This window comes from Malurus melanocephalus, unplaced genomic scaffold, assembly GCF_030028575.1.
Source record: "Malurus melanocephalus ecotype Western Australia unplaced genomic scaffold, MMel_1.1 scaffold_297, whole genome shotgun sequence".
Taxonomy (NCBI): Eukaryota; Metazoa; Chordata; class Aves; order Passeriformes; family Maluridae; genus Malurus; species Malurus melanocephalus.
The window spans coordinates 598,867-617,492 of record NW_026623529.1 but is presented as its reverse complement, the minus strand read 5'-3'; the positions used below and the strand labels follow the sequence as shown (position 1 = coordinate 617,492).

Sequence of the window (18,626 nt, the reverse complement as noted above, 5' to 3'; positions counted from 1 at the left end):
TTTAGAGAAATCCAGCACTGTGCCTGTATGTCATTGGCAGAGAGGTGCTCAAATATTTCATGTTCATTCATAGGAGTGTCCATAGTAGGAAGGCAGAAGAGACATGGCACCCATGCAGCCGGGATCAAATCATGGCACCCATGCAGACAGCATCAGATCACGGCACCCTTGTAGCCAGCATCCAACCACAGCACCCATGCAGCCAGCATCACATCACGGCACCCATGCAGCCAGGATCAGATCACAGCACCCATGCAGCCAGCATCCAACCATAGCACCCATGCAGCCAGGAACAGATCACAGCACCCATGCAGCCAGCCTCAGATCACAGCACCCATGCAGCCAGCATCCAACCACAGCACCCATGCACCCAGCATCCGACCACCAGCCGAGGAATGCTTGGCAGGGACTCCAGGCAACACACGGCAGCCTTTACCCAGTGAAACAACTTCAGCTCAGGGCTGAGAATTGGCGCTCATGTTTTATTCATCCAAATTGCTTTTCCCCACTCCAGAAATCTACGCTCCTCTCTACACTACAGAAAGCTGTTCAATTTCCTCTTGTTTAGCGCTGTGCTGCAGCGCTCCCATTTCCACCAAGCACCTTCGCGTAGAGACTGATTGGCGGTAATCACAAGTCCAACTTCTCAGGAGTGAAGTGTGGGCGAGAGATGTAGGTTCAGCTAACTTGATCAGTCTGTTTTGTTTCACTGCATATTAGATCTTCGACAGCCAGTTCCTGTGGAAGGAAATAAAATATAAGAAATCCAGTTTCTTTCCCTTTTTGCTTTTTTGGTAAAATTTTGTGTTTGACTCATCGTTCCCAAGCTAATTGTCAAGAAACTGACAAATCTTTCGTGGCTGACAAGTGAGTAATTGGGAGAAGAGAGAGAGTGCAGCAGGTGCTGGTACTAATTTGGTAAAACAATCAGAGTAAGGAGGGGTGTGACAGTCACTTACACAGTCATGACGTTACAAGCTCTTCATACAAAATGTGTGCAGGATTTTACAACGGTTAGAGCATTAACTATTAACCAGCCACTTCACAGCCACTTTAAAGGTGAACTTCCACAAGTTTTCTACAAGGTGTTTTTGAGCCTCTTAACAGATCACAACAGTGGTGGGGAACCAGGCAGAATTTAGTTTTATGGTTGTCACCTGTCAGGTTGCTGGGCACACAGAACAGTCCTTGCAGGGAGCAGACACCATGCCCTGGCCATGGCTTGGCTGTTCTAGGCTGGACCATCAGGGAAGGATGCCACTGCCAGAGATGGAGTGTTCAGTTGCTGTGGCCAAGCCAAGATCTCCATTGTCTACAGCTGCCCTAATTCTCCCAAACTGTGTCTCTGCTCATTGCTGAGAGGATGAATTTGTAGCAAAGCCAAAATCTCACTTGCTGAGTGGAAGGAATGACCTYTGCCCCTGGAGAATCCCTCCAGCTCTGAAGAGAATGGTCTAAGACACTGCTGCATTTTAGAAGGCAAACCCTTGGAAATAAATTCTTCTATTTACCCGCCAAATCTGCCCCTCTGAGCTCTGTATTTCCTTGCTTTAATCTCAGTTGTCACTGCCACTGCCTCAAGAGCAAGCAGTGTTCTCGTTTTGATCCCTGTAATCGTGTTAGTGACTACAGGCCAAATAATAGGTTCTCTACTGCCAGACCCTTAAGACACTCTTTTGCTCTGAAGTAGCTGTACAAATAACATTGCAGCATTTCATCTTTATTGTCTGCAAAGGATTTTGGTATCTTATATGCTCTGTTTCAAAAACATAAAGATCTTTTCCCCATTTTSGTCCTGAAGATTCACTGGGGATTCAAAGAGAAGCTGATTTTTTTTTTCTTCTGGCTTCTGCATAGTTATTAAGAATACAGAAGCTGCAGGGCAATTTCTGCTCTGGCTTTCATCTCTATAACCCCTCCTTTCTTGTAAACTTGCTTTTACTTTCACACACTGATTATTTGAGGTGAAAGGGGCCTGCAAGGCAGCTCCAAGTAGCAGTTATGTTTCTAATGGATGGGGCTGGAGGAGAATCCGGCATCCTCTCCCAGAACTACAAGGTATTAAAACTCATCTCTGCCTCAGACCCCAGCAAATCACCTGCATAGATCAAATAAGCAACTGGTTTGTTTTTTTTTTTCTTCTCACTTTCCAGGATGTAAGTATTGCTATTAGAAACATGTTTGGGCTGCTTTTTTCTGTTTTCTTTAAATGAAAGAGTCATCTCCACCAGCCATATGGAGTGGCTCCCGCTCAGCAAAGTGAATCTGGTGGGAAGCACATCCATTCAACCTTTCACAATGCAGACCTTAATTCAGCAGGGAAGAGAGCTGACAGGCACCTTTGCAGCAGATTTAAATCAGAGGCAAAACCTCGAGCAATATAAAGCAATCTAAGCCAGACAGCAAAGTCATGCTGACCTTCTGCCGGTAGTGCTGCAGACCCAAGCATGACTTCGGGGGCTGCATCCTCGGGAATGACGGCACCAGGGGAAGCCAACAGGCTCTTCCCGATGGCTGCCTCGGCTCTGCTGCTGCCTGATGGAGTGTTATCACTATGACAACCTACAGGTATAGGACATGCACGGTAGTGGGAGCTCCAGATGACCCAGATTGCGTGTGCATGGCTCAGAGCCGGGCTTCCCTGCCTGGGAGGGGAGCAAGGAACACGTGGATCTACAGGTAATTCTCCCCTGATTCTGTCCTGTCATTTGCTGGCAAGTTTGGGATGTAGACAAGGTGGGAGCTTTAGAGACACTGAGCAGCCAGGATTTGAAATCATCTTCTCTGGGACAAGGAAAGGGAAGGCTCAGTTTTCTCCCCTTTCTCTACAGCCCTTTTTCTGGGCTTCTTTTTCTCCACTAAAATACCTGAAAGAATATAAAAGCGCACTTCAACTCTGTCTTTTCCAGCCTGTTAAAAAGCAAAATGCTTCCAAACCTCATACACACTACCTGCCTCGGTGTGGGTGTGTGCATGTGTGTGTGTGTGTGCATGCGTGCATGACTTTCTTTCACTACTATGACAGCACATGCTCCTCCAAAGCTGTTCACAGCATCAGAAACACAACTCCTCCCTCCAGTGCCCCGTGTGTGTGTGTGTGTGTGTGTGCGTGGCTCGGGCTCGCTGCTTCAGCTCGTTCCCCTCTGGTTGTGGGGCTGCGGTCACGACTCTGCTCCACACCTCCAGGCTGCATGGGGAGGGGAGGAGTGTCGGGGAAAAGCAGGCACACAACTGACCTACAGAGCCATCGATAACTTACTCCCTCGCAGCACAATTGCATAGGGAAGGGGAGGGAGGAAGGAGGGGAAGGAGGAGGAGAAGGGGGGAGAAAAAAAAAAAAGAAAATCCAGAGAATTCTAGTCTGGCAAAATATAGTGAAACCAAGCGGTCGGAGTTCATTTGCTCCAGAAGAGCGGAGAAGAAAGAGGACGTTAAATGAAAAAAAGCAAGARCCGTCTGTAGCTTTTCTTCCTGATAGTAGCAGTGTTTTAGAGGTAAAATGATTCCTCCGAGCAGCACGACTGAAGTCAGCGTGGATAGTGTGGAGAAAGAGAATGAAGTGGAGAGCACAGAGCAGCCCCCCTCTCCAGCATCAACTACCAGCCAGGAATCAAAGGTACTCAGAGAATGGGATTTTTTCCCCCCCTGCTTTTTCTTTGTTTTGAAATGAGATGTATTGCTTTGAATATCATTTGGAGCCCTGTGCCGGGATCAGCGGCACAGTGCTATGAGCCACCTCTGACTGCGGTGCCTGTTCTGGCACTCCTGCTTCTGAATTCTCCCTGTCACCTCAGGAGTCTGAGCTGGGAAAATACCTGCCTTTTGAAATGCTTGGGTTTGTGGATTTTTTCCTGTGTTTCCTCCTCCTTATTACAGTAGTGTCCTGGGGTAGKGATAGGGCTCAGGGAGGGGACCACTGTCMATGGATGTTAGCTATTTTCACACCAAGTATCAGATCACTTGAAGGGTTTGGTTTGAAAAATTGATTTTTCTCAAAGRTTCAGAGGAAAAAAAATTGTCTGGGGGCTTGGTGTATTTTACCTGACTTGCCTTCTCTGGCAGACTCATCAGTGAACTTTCACTGTTTAATGAGGCAGTTAAAACAGGAGATAAGTGACAGTTTCATCGCAATGAACCTTATGAGTACCACCCAGAAAAGGATTCTTGTTTTCACAGCCTTTTTTCTGTTTGTGAGGTTTTTCAATGTGGTTCATTGCTGAACTTACTGAAAATCAACTTTCAGTTCAAATGGCATGACCTCTGAATTTTTAATTGACTTGCATRTGGAAAGTTTTTCTGACTGCCAGTWTGTTACCTGAAAGACAGGGAGGTAAAAGGTAAAGTAGTAACCTTACATAATGAAAGTTCTTTGCAGCTTATTTGGGTAATGTGCTTTTACTGCTTCTCTATTACTTCTGATTGATACCATGATMACACCTGACAGATCTTCCTATGAACTTCACAGTGATGCTGTGTAACATGTAAAAATAGGAGCTTCCTTGTCACTAGGAGCTTACAGGTGTGTAAAGCCTCAGGAGCTACTGTGTGAGCAAAACAGCTGCTTGACAGGGGAGGTTTGTGCTGGCCTGAGTGTAAAGGCAGTGGCTGCCTGTGTCTGAGACAGAAAGACTGCYACATTATTCTGCATTTATAGCTCTCCTCTTTCCAGAGAGTGAGTTGAGATTGTCTGTCTGTGTGGAGTTTTGACGTGGGCTTTGGGCTTTTTTATTTTGTGTATTTATTTAGGTTCTATACTGCAAGGAGAGGAGCTGAGGTATTCCCTGTGTAACACAACCTCTTGGAAATAAAAGGGCTCTCCCAGTAACAATAGCATACAACATTCACTATGCACAGTTAGCACCACTGGAGTCCYCCTGGTTCACAAAAAAATGAAAAGTAAATGGATTAACAGTATAACTCCAGGTTCTAAGCGGATATGGTACCTAAATGCCACCCCTCTGAGTCCAATTCTCTGGAATTGCTGAAGTGTTAAATGGGCAGTGGGAAGCTTAGTGAGGTCCCAAAAGTAACTGCAGCCTTCCCTGCGCTGCCAGCACCAGCTGCTCCAGTTCTGGGCTGTGCACAGGGCCCGATGGGCTGTGTGCTCCCCATGATCCCACATGATTTGCCACAGTGCTCAGGAGCTCTTGATGCCACTTGATRACAATGGTGCTGGAGGAACTTTCCCACTGGAGCACAGAATGCTTTTCCCAAAACAAACTGACTGGCATAGCTCCAAAACTGAGAGAAAGTGAAGAGCTGCACAGAGGATTGTTCCTTGCTGTTTGTGCACTCATGTGCTTCCAAGGATGACAACAGGAATTAAGCACTTCTGGCCAGAGAATAAATAGGCTACAAACTAGTYTATAATCAAACCTTATCATCATCAATTTTCTTCAGCCTTTCCAACATTTGAAGCAATACACTGGAATGGGCAAAAGCTGTGACCATGCACTTGATGCCATAACTTGAATAGAGATRTTCTTAGTAGACAAATAATCTGTGTTTAGAGCTTTTCAGAGCTGCAAATATGATCAGATAGCATGCTGTACTGTCATTTCAGTAGCCGGAGTCAAAAGAGCCTTCTGATCACTGGGGTAATAAACTTTCTTTTTTTTGGTCCAAGGAAACAGGAGGATGGAAAATAATATGTCATTTCATAAAGCTGTTTATGCTTGGGGTTTTTTATATTGTCTAAAATAATTGATGTGCTTCGAAAACTAGAGATTGACAGAATCATAGGTCAGTGCTTTTATCCTGTGGTGTCCCATGTTGACATAGTTATCATGGCATTCATAGAAAACTAAGATTTCTTTGGGTACTCTGCTGCCTAGGTTAACAAGTTAATGACTGCTGCATTTACTGCAGAAGAGTTTGTGCAGTGTGTAATTACCCCACAGTGACTTTTGTCTGTGGCAAAACACTACAAACTTGACAGTTCTTTTTCTGTACCAAAACACTCCACTTATGATTCCAAATACACGAACAGAACCAAGATGGATTACAGCAACCTCCAAAATGCATTTGAAAACACTCCGGCAGAAAAGCTATTTTGAAAAAATAATGTAGAATTAAGAGCTGCAAGTTTTCTTCCAACCCACTGTAATCATAGATGTTTGGCAGATAATCTCTTGTCATACCAAAGTCCAGAAATGRGTTTTATCTCACACCCTCCAGACTGTACTCAGAAGATGACAGGGAACAGGTAATACAACTTCTGATAAGTGCTGAGTTTGAGAGGCAGAACTTCAGGCTGCTACCAAGTAGCTGAAAGTTGGAAGGATGAGTCTCACATGTTAGTCACACACCTTTGTTGCAAGAAAGCAACTCGGTCTTTAACACATGCTAAAGGCTCCCACAGCCTTTTCCTATGGGTTAAGAGCATAKTTGCAGGTGAGCATACCCTGGCTGCTGAAAGAGCCATCCTGTGGTACTGTATGTAATGCTACTGTGCTAAAAACCCTAGAGCCTGAATGGCTAAGAATGTTGAAAAACAAATAATTAATGTATTTAATTAATTCATTGGTTCTTAAAAGTGTTTACTTCACACCTCAGTATGACTTGAGTGAATACTTAAAGTTTACCAGAGAATGACTTTAGGAGGGTACCACATAAATACATGYAATTGCTAAGTTTATTACATTCATGTGTTTGTAGTTATGGCTCCCACCTGCTWGGGTCCTTTACATCTGGTTTCCAAGAAGGCAAATTACTAGTTTGCCAAAGACTTTGTAAATTTACAACTCAGCAAGGGAGGAAGTCATCAGTTAACGAATTCTGAAGGAAAATTTCTTCCTGGTGGTAGCAATTAAAGACACGCTGCACACTTGTTGAATCACAAACTTAGCAATATAAACAGAAATCTAGTTTCAGTAATCAGAGATCATATTTCTGATGTTTTTTATGCAAATCTCTCCAAGGAGAGACCCCAAACAAATTCTGTACCTTAGAATTTAGTAAAGAAAACTAAAATTTGAAGGGATAAAWATGTGTCTAAAGAAAGGAGTCCTACACATGGTATGATTTCTTTATGTTTTGGCATAGCTGGCACATAATTCTGTTAACTTTATTTTTGTTTTATTTCACTGACATTTGTACATGAGGAGGAAAGAATCCATCTGCTCATTTTTTTAGGCGTGAATCAAGTTGTTATTGCTCTTCTGTGAGCAATGGTTGGGATATTCCTAGACAATAGGGTATATTTTTGAATATTACTGTAGCATTGTTAAGTTTTAGGGAATATCTGAGCGAGTAGTGTTTGAGTTAGTACCAGTAGGGTCAATTAGCACCGCTGATCTTCAAGCTATTAGAGTTTCATGTCAAGTATGTGAAATGTCTTTCAGGCTTTCTCACAGACCTCAGAAGGGGTATCAAGCCCTGTCCCTCCCCTTGCCATCTGTCATGTAAAAGTTACYTATTAGAAAAATATTGGTGGATTTCTGTGAAGACCAATTTTCTTTTTTTTTTTACATAGTTTTCCCATTTCCATCTACTTTATTTATTAAAATACAGCTATAACTGTGTTGCACTGTAGTCATACATCTTTGGAGGGAATAAAAATTCTCCTGTGAACCACAAATTCATGGGCCTAACAAATTGCTTACACTCACGTAACCTAGGTAAGTAGAACAGCTAAGAAAAAGAAGAAAAAAAGTTAAATTAGATCTCCAGATAAATATGATATCTGGACTATGTATTTAAAGACATAAATGAGTCCGTCTCAGTCTAACACTTTCACACACTGACTACCAGTGGACAATATTCAGGGAAATGCAGACTATTATCCCCAAATTCAGGTATGGCAATCCAGGAGATGCAGCACCGTTGTTCCAACATGAGCTAACCTGAGCAGCAGTACATAAAATGRAAGTTCCAAAGAGTACAAAGCCAATAAAAGGACTAAGCACTGAAGTTCAAGATGCAGGCTTCATTCATGAGTATCCCCACATCTATCAAGAAGTTTGAATTTACATATCTGTCTTGCTGGACCAATAGAGCAATATTGCATTTGTGGGATTTCAAAAACAGGTGTTGCTATCGGAGATTGAACTAACATAAACAGCTTGAAACCCTTTAGATTTTAACAGGATTGTGTGGGATTTAAATCACATAGGATTTGTGCTCTGCTGTTAAGCAGAGATCTTCCCCACTTAAAGAGTTAATACTTTATGAGGCTCCATAGATGGTTACTCATCAATATTTTAGAAGGGCAGGGAGCATGGTGTGCAGTTAGTGTTTCACCCTCCACCCCAGTGATAAATATCCAGTGTGTAAACTACTGCTGTAGTCTTCAAAGGAATACCAAACAGCTTAAAAACATCCCGTGAAAGGGGAAGAAAGAACAGTTCTCCTTCTTAGTGTCACTTCCATGCCTCTGTGTAAAATGGTGAGTACAAGCTCTGAAGGTAAGACTAAGAGAAAGAAATTAGATTTAAGTATTTTTTATGTGTTTTGCAACAAATTATGTGAAGAAAAGTTTCATTAAAGCAGGAAAGTAATACTCTAACCTGTCAATGTCTCTTCAGCAGACTCATTTTTGTGTTTGCATTTATTTTAACTTTTCTTTCTTACTCTTGTTCTGATTGAAACTCTCTGGTCGTGTTTTTACTTTGATATATACATCAGGTAAGTTTCTAGGCCCATTGAGATATCTAAGACAAAACAGAAAAGTGATTATTTCATTCTTTTCTATCCACACTTTCAATGGTGCCAAAATGGAGAAGACATCTATTACTTTTCAACAWCTAAAAATTACTTGACTTAAATCTGGTGTGGTAAAAAAATGGATTTAATAAAARGTGCAAATTTTCCCTGAAACAAAACAAGTTGTTTACACAGCTGGAAGAGAATTCAGTCCACTGTCTCACTCTCTTATGCTGTRTTATTTTTCATACAATAATTCTTTATGAATAATAAATACATAAAGTGAATTCAGCTTTTACCACTACTTTTAAAATATCTTCCAACACCTGCATGCTATAATAATGGGTAAAAGATGTCCTCTACCCTTCACCCTCTTCTAATTCCAGTCTATGTTTATTTTTTGCCACCTTGTGTGGCATTGTAATTTAATAATACTGCTGTAGCATAAACATCCTTGGTGCAGGTTTCCATCACGTAATAGAGTTCCATATCTCTTACCAGCCTTTTATTTTCTATACTAACTAATCTGGACTGACATAAAATAAACTTCCTATTCTTCATTTCATTCTAGTAGCAGAGCCATGCCCCCATTTGAGTATTGAATAGTCTTCCTTGAAAATGGGTGACTGAATTCGTGCATGGTATTCTGTATGTGATCTTGTGCAGTACCACTGCTGCTTCATTAACTCCCAGAAAYCTTGATTCTCATGTTTGGGTCCCCAACACACCCCTTGGTGAACCAGARGTCTCCTTTCTATTTCTCTGCAATTTCCATGGGATCCAGGCAGGATACATTTGTCTGTCCTCATCTAGAGTGGTTTGAATCAGGTCTCTCACACAGAGGCTTGCATTTCCATGGCTGAATTTAATCAGATTTTGATGACCTCTTCCCTCAAGATCCAGGCCTCCCCATATCCTCATGCTAAAGAAACTTCCCCACTCAACCTTCCAGGGGCCATTCTGGCACAGTTACCCTCATACCCCCCAAGCTGGGACCAARRCCCCTTCCCAGCTGCACATCCCACACTCACACGGCCACACCAGGATTTTTTACCCACTTGACCCCAGATTTCCCAGAGCATGGACTCAGCTCTTTTGATCATTAAAACAATTTAATCATGGTACAATAGCAAAATAACAGCTTGAGGTGGGTGCCTCCAAGGAGAGACCCCAAACAAAGGACAYGGTGSGAGTTTATACCTTTACAGGTAAGCRTGGGAAAGTCTGGAGTCCWTGGCTCCTGCTGTGTCTCCAAGTGTCCCCTCACCTGGCTGTGCCACAGGTCCCCATGCTCGTTGTTATGCAAAGGGTCAGCAGGTCACCCTTGTCTGGAGTCCTGCCACCCAGGGCTCAGTCTGCAGCTGCACTCAGAGCTGTCTGMGCTAAATGTATTCCTCAGCAATGCTAGAGGGAAATGGCCTTATGACATGTGCAATCTTTGCAAAAATTCCAGTAATAAAAGTAGAGAGAGCAATATTSACCCTAAGGCTATGTCAGTGCTCTTCTTTGAAGCACTCCACCAACAATCAACCCTCAACCCTTCCTTTCAACAGTAACCATCTCCCACTGAACTTTCCATAAAACTTATTTACAACTTTTCCTTCTATTCTGTCTTGGCTAATAGATTCCCTTTCAGCARCATATTCAATAATTTAAACAAAATCCAAGTGGACATAATCTACCATTGACCTAAAACATTTTCCAGAAAATTGTCTAGAAAATTGTTCATTTCTTTCATTACAACTGATCTTGGAGGATTTATCTTTTTTTRTTGTTTGGTTTTGATTTGGTTTTGTCAAATTCTGTTGAGGTCAGATCTACAAATTTGCATTTGCTCGGATCACATTTTCTGCCTCTTGACAGAGATCTCTATTTCACTTTACATAACTTCTGTCTTGATAAAGTTTGTTAAAAAAATGTTTCTAGACTTTCAAAGTAAAATTTTATTATAGAGTTTGACTAGTTTCTTTTCTGCTTTTCACTTCAAGAGATGCATTAAACTTTTTTTAATGCCATGTCATAACTTTCTGTAACCTCTTTCCTATTGTTCCTATTGTTTTTCTCCAGAATTATGGTTCAGGGARGAAGGTAAGCTGAAGTGTTTGCTGAAATTCTAAAACATCCTTTTATCCAGTCCTTACTGTACCATAGCCTTTTCCTTCTTTTTCTTCCCCTAGCCTGGATCAGTCCATTGACATTTCCTTAAGTATTTTTTTGAAGGGCTCACTCAGCTTTACTTGACAATTAATATCCTTCAGCCTAAGGAACTGGGTTTTAAAGGTCCAGTTTTATTTGCATATCAATTGTTTTACTTTTTTTCTTTGTCTTGTTCCCCTCCCCACCATTCCTTGAAGATGTTCCTTAGTTCAAATTTCCTTTATGAGGTAACTATTTTCGTGCAGTATTCCAAGAGCGCACATTCACAGTGTTTTTTGATTTATCTTTGTTTTATAGCATTAATATTAGTATTAACAGCTTTGAGGAAATTGTATGGCTCTTGCACATCCAAGCACATTAAAGACAGCTCTGCTGCTTTCCAGACCACTGCTAAGACATTCATGCCTCCTACAGATATTAGAGCAGGTCCTTCTGTGCCACACTACAAAGAGTGATATGGTCTCAAACACACCCCTAGGTATCTGAGAGTGCTGAAGGCTTGAAATTTCTTCAAGATAATGGAGCACATCAATTTTGGATTTTTGAAATCCAAAACGTGGCTTAGAGGTTAATTTTTCCCATGTATTTAATTTAAAGGCAAGTAGATCATAATCACTTGATAGAAAACTGTAATTCTTTGTAAGACAAGCATTTTGCCTATTCCCTAGGAGCCATTTCTTTATACGTACCCATTCCTGATGGGTAGAAGGTTGCATATCTGATAAATTTATACTCATGTTTGTCAGACAGAGGATCAGTCTTTCAGAKGTGAGCATGAGTTGAATATTCTTAACACCGTACACAGTCCTGCACAATTTCCAGTTTAGCAGTCACTGAGTGTTAAATGAGCAYCTCCCAWGCAAGTACTGAAGCATAAGCAAACYTTGCACGTTCAWTAGCAAAGAGGACCAGCTGTGAAAATGAGAAATATATGTGTGAGTGACGGAAACAACTTGACTTTGTTTTCCWTTGATATATGCCTCTCCTGGAGGAGACTCCCTTTAGATTCAGTAGACCAATTGATAGAGTAAATGATACTTGTCCGGGAATTTAACTCAGGAACCCTGTAAAATGTATTTACAATGGATGTCTGAAAAGCAGATTTCTCGTGTCTCTGACATCACCAGTTAAATATGGCAAATGGCTCGCACATCTTATTTATCAAAATGAAATGAGTTCCATGTCTGTAGTCTCGCATAAATGTACAAGAGGCTCATGGAATTTTTCTCACTGACAGGGCAGCATTTCTTRGCTGTCCTGTTTTAAAGTGATGAGAATAGGTTGCTAAGTACTGTCAAATGTAAGTGTTATTGGTTAGGGGCTGCAGTGGAGTTAAAAGTACTATAGGATGAATAATTGTAGGAGAGAGGTATTTCCCAGCCACAGGAGGCTGCAAGTTCAGTGTGGAATTGCAGGTGAGTAACAGCAACAATTTTAATGCTTTTCTTTTTTGCAGACCTAATATGTTCCATTTCTGCCATTTAAAAGCTTTATTAAAATGCCACACATGCAATACTTTATTAATAAAGATCATTCTGGCAGTCTAGTGTTCTGAACAGAAAAGGAAAATTAAGCTGACCTATAGTAACTGATGACTGCGCTTAACTAAGAAAGGAGCAAAATACTATAAACTGGTATCCACAAAGCCATTAAAATCTGAATATAGATTTTTTTTTTTACCTCTTATTCATCAGAGTAAGAAAAGAAATGTGTGCTCTGGAGGCACAGCTACAGATGAGAGAGCAAAGTCAACCGGACAGATTGTTACAGCAAATACTGTTAAATACAATCTTAGACAGACTTCCATTGCCATTACCTCAGCATTTAGCTTCTTTTTGTTTTACAAAAATTGCTCATGCACAGTGAAGGGAGGCATCAACTTTTGTTGACCAAGGGTCAGATTTCTGGCATGATGCAAAGAAGTCACCTCCTAAAAGATCAGTTGTCTAGGTGTGTTATTCATCATCAATTTACCGGTGTTTTCCCTGCCAGATTAAATGCTGTGGTAGTGATTCTCAGAATCAAAATATCTTGAGATTGAAATCTGTGGCTAAAAACCCTTTCCCAGCCTCAATTGCCTTTGTGCATACAAAGGGTGAGGAATGGCCTTGGATTGTACATCTCTATGCTCACAAGTAAACAAAACATTCCAGGCAAAATTCAGCATGGTAAACTTGTCAGTGTCTCTGACTTCTGTGCTGTTAAACTGAGAAACCAGTTGTTAAGATCTTTCAGACTCATGCATTTTCAAAATGCACCTACTCTTATCAGTTAGTATCAGTCAACTCAAAGACCCAGCATATGCAATTTCTGTTGTACCTCTTAATGTACTTATTTATATTATTTATAAGTAATATTAGATCATTTCTCACATCCTCTTTTAAACTGTCTAATTAAGGAATAATTTACAAATAAACATAAGGTGACTTGTAATGACTTGCCAAACATTCCTTATACAAGCATTCCAGTGAAATGCATGTTTGTTGAGTGCTTTAAAAAAAAAAAAAAAAAAGCATTCAGTGCTTATTTTTCAATGTCAGAACATCTGGTCTTGAGGAATTGCTCAGTTTCTTGATTGTGTAAACTTTTGCCAAGGAGCTTTGCCCGGCTGCAGGTGAAATTTCCAGATAAAAGAGGAAGGGGAAAAAGAAGCCTCCTAGGTTACATTGTACAGCCTCACCTGTAATTAGAGACCAGCCATAGGCAGGTAAGTTAGAAGTTCAGTCCCCCTGTGTTATAAATGGAACACAGACCAAACCTGTTTCATCAAAGGTGATTTAGAGGAAAAGCCTGCTTTGTGTGATCTAAATTAGCCTCTCTGAGCAGAAATCTTTTTCCACTGACCATAGCAGGCAGCTACGGCTGAGTTAAAAGCTCTMATTTCAGTAAGGTGAACACCACTGAGATTCTGTCAGTGTGAGGTCTTGAACCGTGCCTACAAAGACTGGTCAGTCATCTGTTCCCCTGCATGGCTGGCCTGTCTGACTTTCCCCCCTCCTGCCCACAGCACTCTCAAAGACATTCTGTAAAGCTGCAGCTGTTTTTATGTTAATGTGGAACAAAATCATTCAAACTTTGAAAATTTTTGCTAAGCAGAACTGCTGTTTTCCAGATGGTCCTATAATGGAAAGTTATACACCTATGACAAAAGAGAGAAAAATGTGAGCTTATCGCAGCTTCAAAATGTGAAGTGCTGCTATTAAACTGCAGCCACATGATGAATCATATACCAGTTTTGTGAAGTATGGGCACTCAGGAGTCTTTGGCAGGTCCACAGCAGTTAGATCTGCCTMCTGTAGTTATTTGTCATGGCAAATGGATTTCATCCTCCTGACCATTAAAGATCCAGGCAAACAGTTAACTTCCTTGCTACCTCACCTACTCACCCTCTGCTTTCATTGTTTCTTCCCTCTCTGCTCCAGTTCTCACACAAATGCTTTACACCTTGATCAAGCTCTCATACAATCAGTCTTTGCAGGAGAAACTTCCATGTTTCCAAGCTTAGCCAACTTCAGAGATTCCTGTTACAAAAATGGATASTGGTTCTTCTGTTAGGGAAAAGAACCTTTTATAAACACTATGTGGATGCTGACATTCATGCCATAAGTACACTTGGAAAAAAATCAAACCCCACAGTTTGCACTTCCCCTTTCATCTATGCTCAAGCTGTCCTTTCTTTGTTCGTAAAAAAATTCCTTAAGTTGCATTTAATTTCCTCCTTCCTTAAGTTTCCAYTTAATTTAATTTTCTGGTTTTGCATGGTCTGTTCCTTGTRTGTGGATACCTATTTATCTCTTGATGCTACCTTATCGTGTCTTTGAATGCATAAACAAATTTAAACCTGGCCAATGAGGTAATACAAAGCATTCCTTATTGAGAAGAAATGAAGCCCTCTTCCTAATTTCCCCATTTTTCCCCATCCTTTCTGGGTAGATAGCTGAAGACCAATGCAACTCAGAAAATCCATTTTCAAGTGCCCTGCAGGTGAAGGGTTTTTGAGTTCCTGCCTGCCCCAGAAGCTTAGGCTCCCACAGTCTTYCCCATATTGCAATTCTGTATTTCAACAGCACTGGCTTTTTTAGTGGCTTCTGCCTGTAATCTGAGAAAAATGCTCTGGACATCATCCTTASAGATTATCAAAGCTAAGATGAATGAGAACAGCTGTAATTACCTGCATCCTGCTAGAATAGAGGCAAAAATATTCCATAAAGGTCCAAAACAAATGGCAGTCAAACCTTAAATGAAAAATCTTAATGGCGTGATTTTCCTCTGAGCAGAATGCAACTATGACTAGATGCAGGCCATAAGAAGTAGCCACTCTGTCTGGTCAAAAAAGCATCAGTTCTTTTTTAAACAAGATGAGAAAGCTAGCCTGTTTTTTTTTCTGGCGCTGTGGGGAACACACTGTAATAAATACAATATTCCCGAAGTAGCAATAGAGATAATGTCATTTCATCTTTACTACCAGCTGCTGAATTGCAGAAAAAAAATAATCTCCTTTTCATGAGTTAGCATCCCTCCAGCGCAGTCACTTGCTGCATATAAAAAAAAGGGAAAAAAGCAACTGATGGAAGAAAATTGATATAAATCTCAGAATTAAGCACTGCACCGGCTCTTTAATTCAACAGTAGACAGTAACTGTRTTTCTGCTGTWATATTTCACATGCCTTATAAGTCARTGTTACTCAGTTAATATCARGAATTGAACCTACTCTGGCAGTAGAATAGACGAGACAAAGCTAAACTCTTCATGGGAATCCCCCCTCTTTAATAATATTCATATTGTCATTCTTTAMAAATCTCTCTTTTAACTTGAGTTTCCTTTCTTGTTCCTTCTGTGTCCCTGCTTTCCTGCCTGCCAGAATCACCCATGCAGCCCCATGCAATGTGCTGTCCCTGTTGAAGTCACTGACATTATTTTTGTCAGACAAGGCTTCACAGTTTTACTGGTTCAAGATCYCTGACCTTCCTATAAAAGCAGTAACTTCTATTAAATCAAAAATTTGGTAACTCATGTTAATGACAACAGCTCTTTTCTCTAGCAACACCAAATTATGAAGCTTTTTTTATTAGGTGAGCACAACATCATGACAGTTGATGTTGTTTACAAGCTTTTGTTTTCAAAACAAAATTTTTACTGTTATTAGATGTTTGTGTACAGGATTTCATTAGCAACTGTTTAACTTCAGAAAATTTTGAAGAACTTAAAGTCTTAGCATTCAGAAAGAAAATTKTAGTTCTTCAGAAAGAGTTACAGTCTTAAATTCTCTACCTTTCTACTTGTGGTATACTGCATGTAACTGTCTATTTACACAAAACCAGTTCTTGCAGTATGAAACAAGACTTTTACAGTTCAGTCATTATAATCTGGAAATTTTGATAGAGGTAATTTGAGAAAGAAAGTTGTGCAGCTGATGAGGATAAAAATAAAATGTTTTTGTTTAGCAGGGTTRATCTTGAAACAGTAGCTGGCTAAAGATACGTTCAGCAGCTTGGAGGTTTAGGAAAAAATATAAAAGGAATGGATTAGCTTGAGGCAAAAGGAGTCAAAGATAGATGATAAATCTCATTCTTAACAACTCCTGCTAACTAACATCTCCAAATACACGTATTTACATTGTCAACTTCTCGAAGCAGTGTTTAGGCCTTCAAAAGTCTTCATAAATCACCAAGTAACTGTGTCATCTGTATGATGATATAATCGTCAAGTTAAACAGATTTTCCATGTGGATAACTGTCTATTCTTTTTGTAGGACATTGAATGCAGTTATTGCTGGGCATGACTGAAAAGTAATAACAAAAAGACAAAGACAGAGTGAGATGGAAACTTTCTGTAGTAGTAACAGATTTTTTGGAAACTGGTACTACAAGCATCATTTTCCCAAAAATTTTTGGAAATGCTTTTTGAAAATTAGARAGCTGCCAGAGTAGACTTGTTTAAAGGAATAAATGCATGCCATAAGTTGCACTTTGAGATGAGCTTTAATGGAAAATATACCAGATGTGGGCTGGATCTGAAAATAAACAGTTCTTTGTCATGGTGGACAGTAAGATAACTGGATGAACAAATGACAGAACAAACGACAAGGCAAATGTTATCAAGGTAGAAAATACTTTTAGTTGACGCAGCATTTGGTGTATCTGTGGTAGCTTCTACAGGACTTTAGAACTGAAAATAYGAGATGAAGGAAACTCTGTGGGTACTGAGGTAAAGCAGGGAGGAGCCCAGAGGGATTAATTAGCTTTGCTCCTCCTGTGCTATCAGCTCTGCCCCCAGATCCAGGACTTCAGGCCAGAGTGGTGTCAGGGCATCAATGTGCACCAGGACCCCATGGATCCCGTTAGATTTGTGGTGTCTGAGTTTGCATTGCCAGGGTACAGGATTGTATTCCCTGGCCCCATGTGGCTGGCAAGAAGCATTCACATGATGAGACATTGTTAGTYTTCAGGAGGGATTAAAGGAAGATGGAAGGCAGCAAATTTGCTACCAGATTGCAAAAATATGCTCAGGAAGAGGAAGGGAACCATGAAAAAGAAAAATTGGAAGGGATCCAACAAACACTGCTAATATTCTGTAAGGCATAAGTTCCTACACCRCCTCTCACTGAGAAGGATTTGAAATGGAAACAGGGAAACAATTTGTAAAATTTGGATCTGAATCTCYGTAAGCAAGCAGCAAAGAAGTGAGTAAAGAAACCTGTGAGATCAAGTAACACAAAATTTCTACTTCCAGGCTTCTTTGAAGCCAATAGGCCATACAGGACCCAAATTCTGGCATTGTGTTCTCGTTCTTGCTTTGACTGAAAAATATGGTAATATCATCTCAAAGTTAAGGCATAGTAGCTAAGCAAGAATTGGACAGAATTTCTTACCACAAAGTATGAATTGATACAAGTGTCTAGGAAATACAGAAGAAGCAGAAGCATAACTTCTTCTGGATCCAATTATATTTGGTTGTGGAGGAGAAGAGGACAAAGATGGTTTAAGAAAAAGAGGAGGTAACTGAAGAGTTGGTTAAAGTCAGTCAGGTTAACATAATGGCAAATGTGGCCAGGTGTTTTTTGATGCTGCATGCAGAAATCCTTTCGTTTTATTTCACAGTGTAAAGCTTTTTTTTTGTTTAATTTTCAAACAAACAAGCAAAACCAAACCAAAACAAAAAATCACACAAAATTATTTAAAAACAAACAAACAAAAAAAAAAGAAAAAAATTTAAAAAAAACCCCCAAAATCAGCCCAGCCAAACCCTGAGCTTTTACTCAAGAAATATGGTCTCTGAAGTAAGTGGGAGTTAGCAGTAAGCAACGACCTTAAGATTTGGCCMAGTGACAATAACTTTGTTGTAGAGCTGAGCACTTACATATTTTCATTGCAAAGCAATTTTAACAGCGTAAGTTTTGAGCCCCAGAAGTAAGAGTGGAAACACTGACAGAATATTAACTACAACAACTCCCAGCAGATCTCAGATTTCCTTTTTGTTTTAAGATGACACAAATGTGATAATTCAGTATGTGGGTTGTGGCATTCATGTTAATTTACCCTCAGATAGTATCAGCCTCTCTGCCAGATGAATTTCCATATTTGCTTCAAGAKATATACCACCATTTAAAGTATTATAAAACAGCTCTGTTAACCAAAAAAAAGAGAAAACAACAGTAGAGAAAATGGATAAAATATATTAGTGAAAGTTATTGCTGTAGGTAGCCCAGCATTTTTTCAGCAGAACTATGTTATGTTTTGGGGTTTTTTAAAAGGTCCAAAGGTGTCATATTGAGCCATAAGATSAATAGCAGAGATGCACATTTCATAGAGGTACAGACACAAGA

At 40.3% G+C, this 18,626-nt stretch overlaps 1 protein-coding gene across 1 annotated transcript in view; it reads left to right on the top strand.

The window, feature by feature from the left end:
- Positions 1-3,333: 3,333 nt before the first annotated feature.
- STAC (SH3 and cysteine rich domain) overlaps positions 3,334-18,626 on the top strand; it is a 71,998-nt gene continuing 56,705 nt past the window's right edge. Inside the window, exon 1 of the mRNA XM_057376982.1 lies at positions 3,334-3,616. Within this exon, the coding sequence (XP_057232965.1) occupies positions 3,500-3,616 (117 nt within the window). The 5' untranslated portion in view covers positions 3,334-3,499. The remainder of the gene's footprint in view (positions 3,617-18,626) is intronic.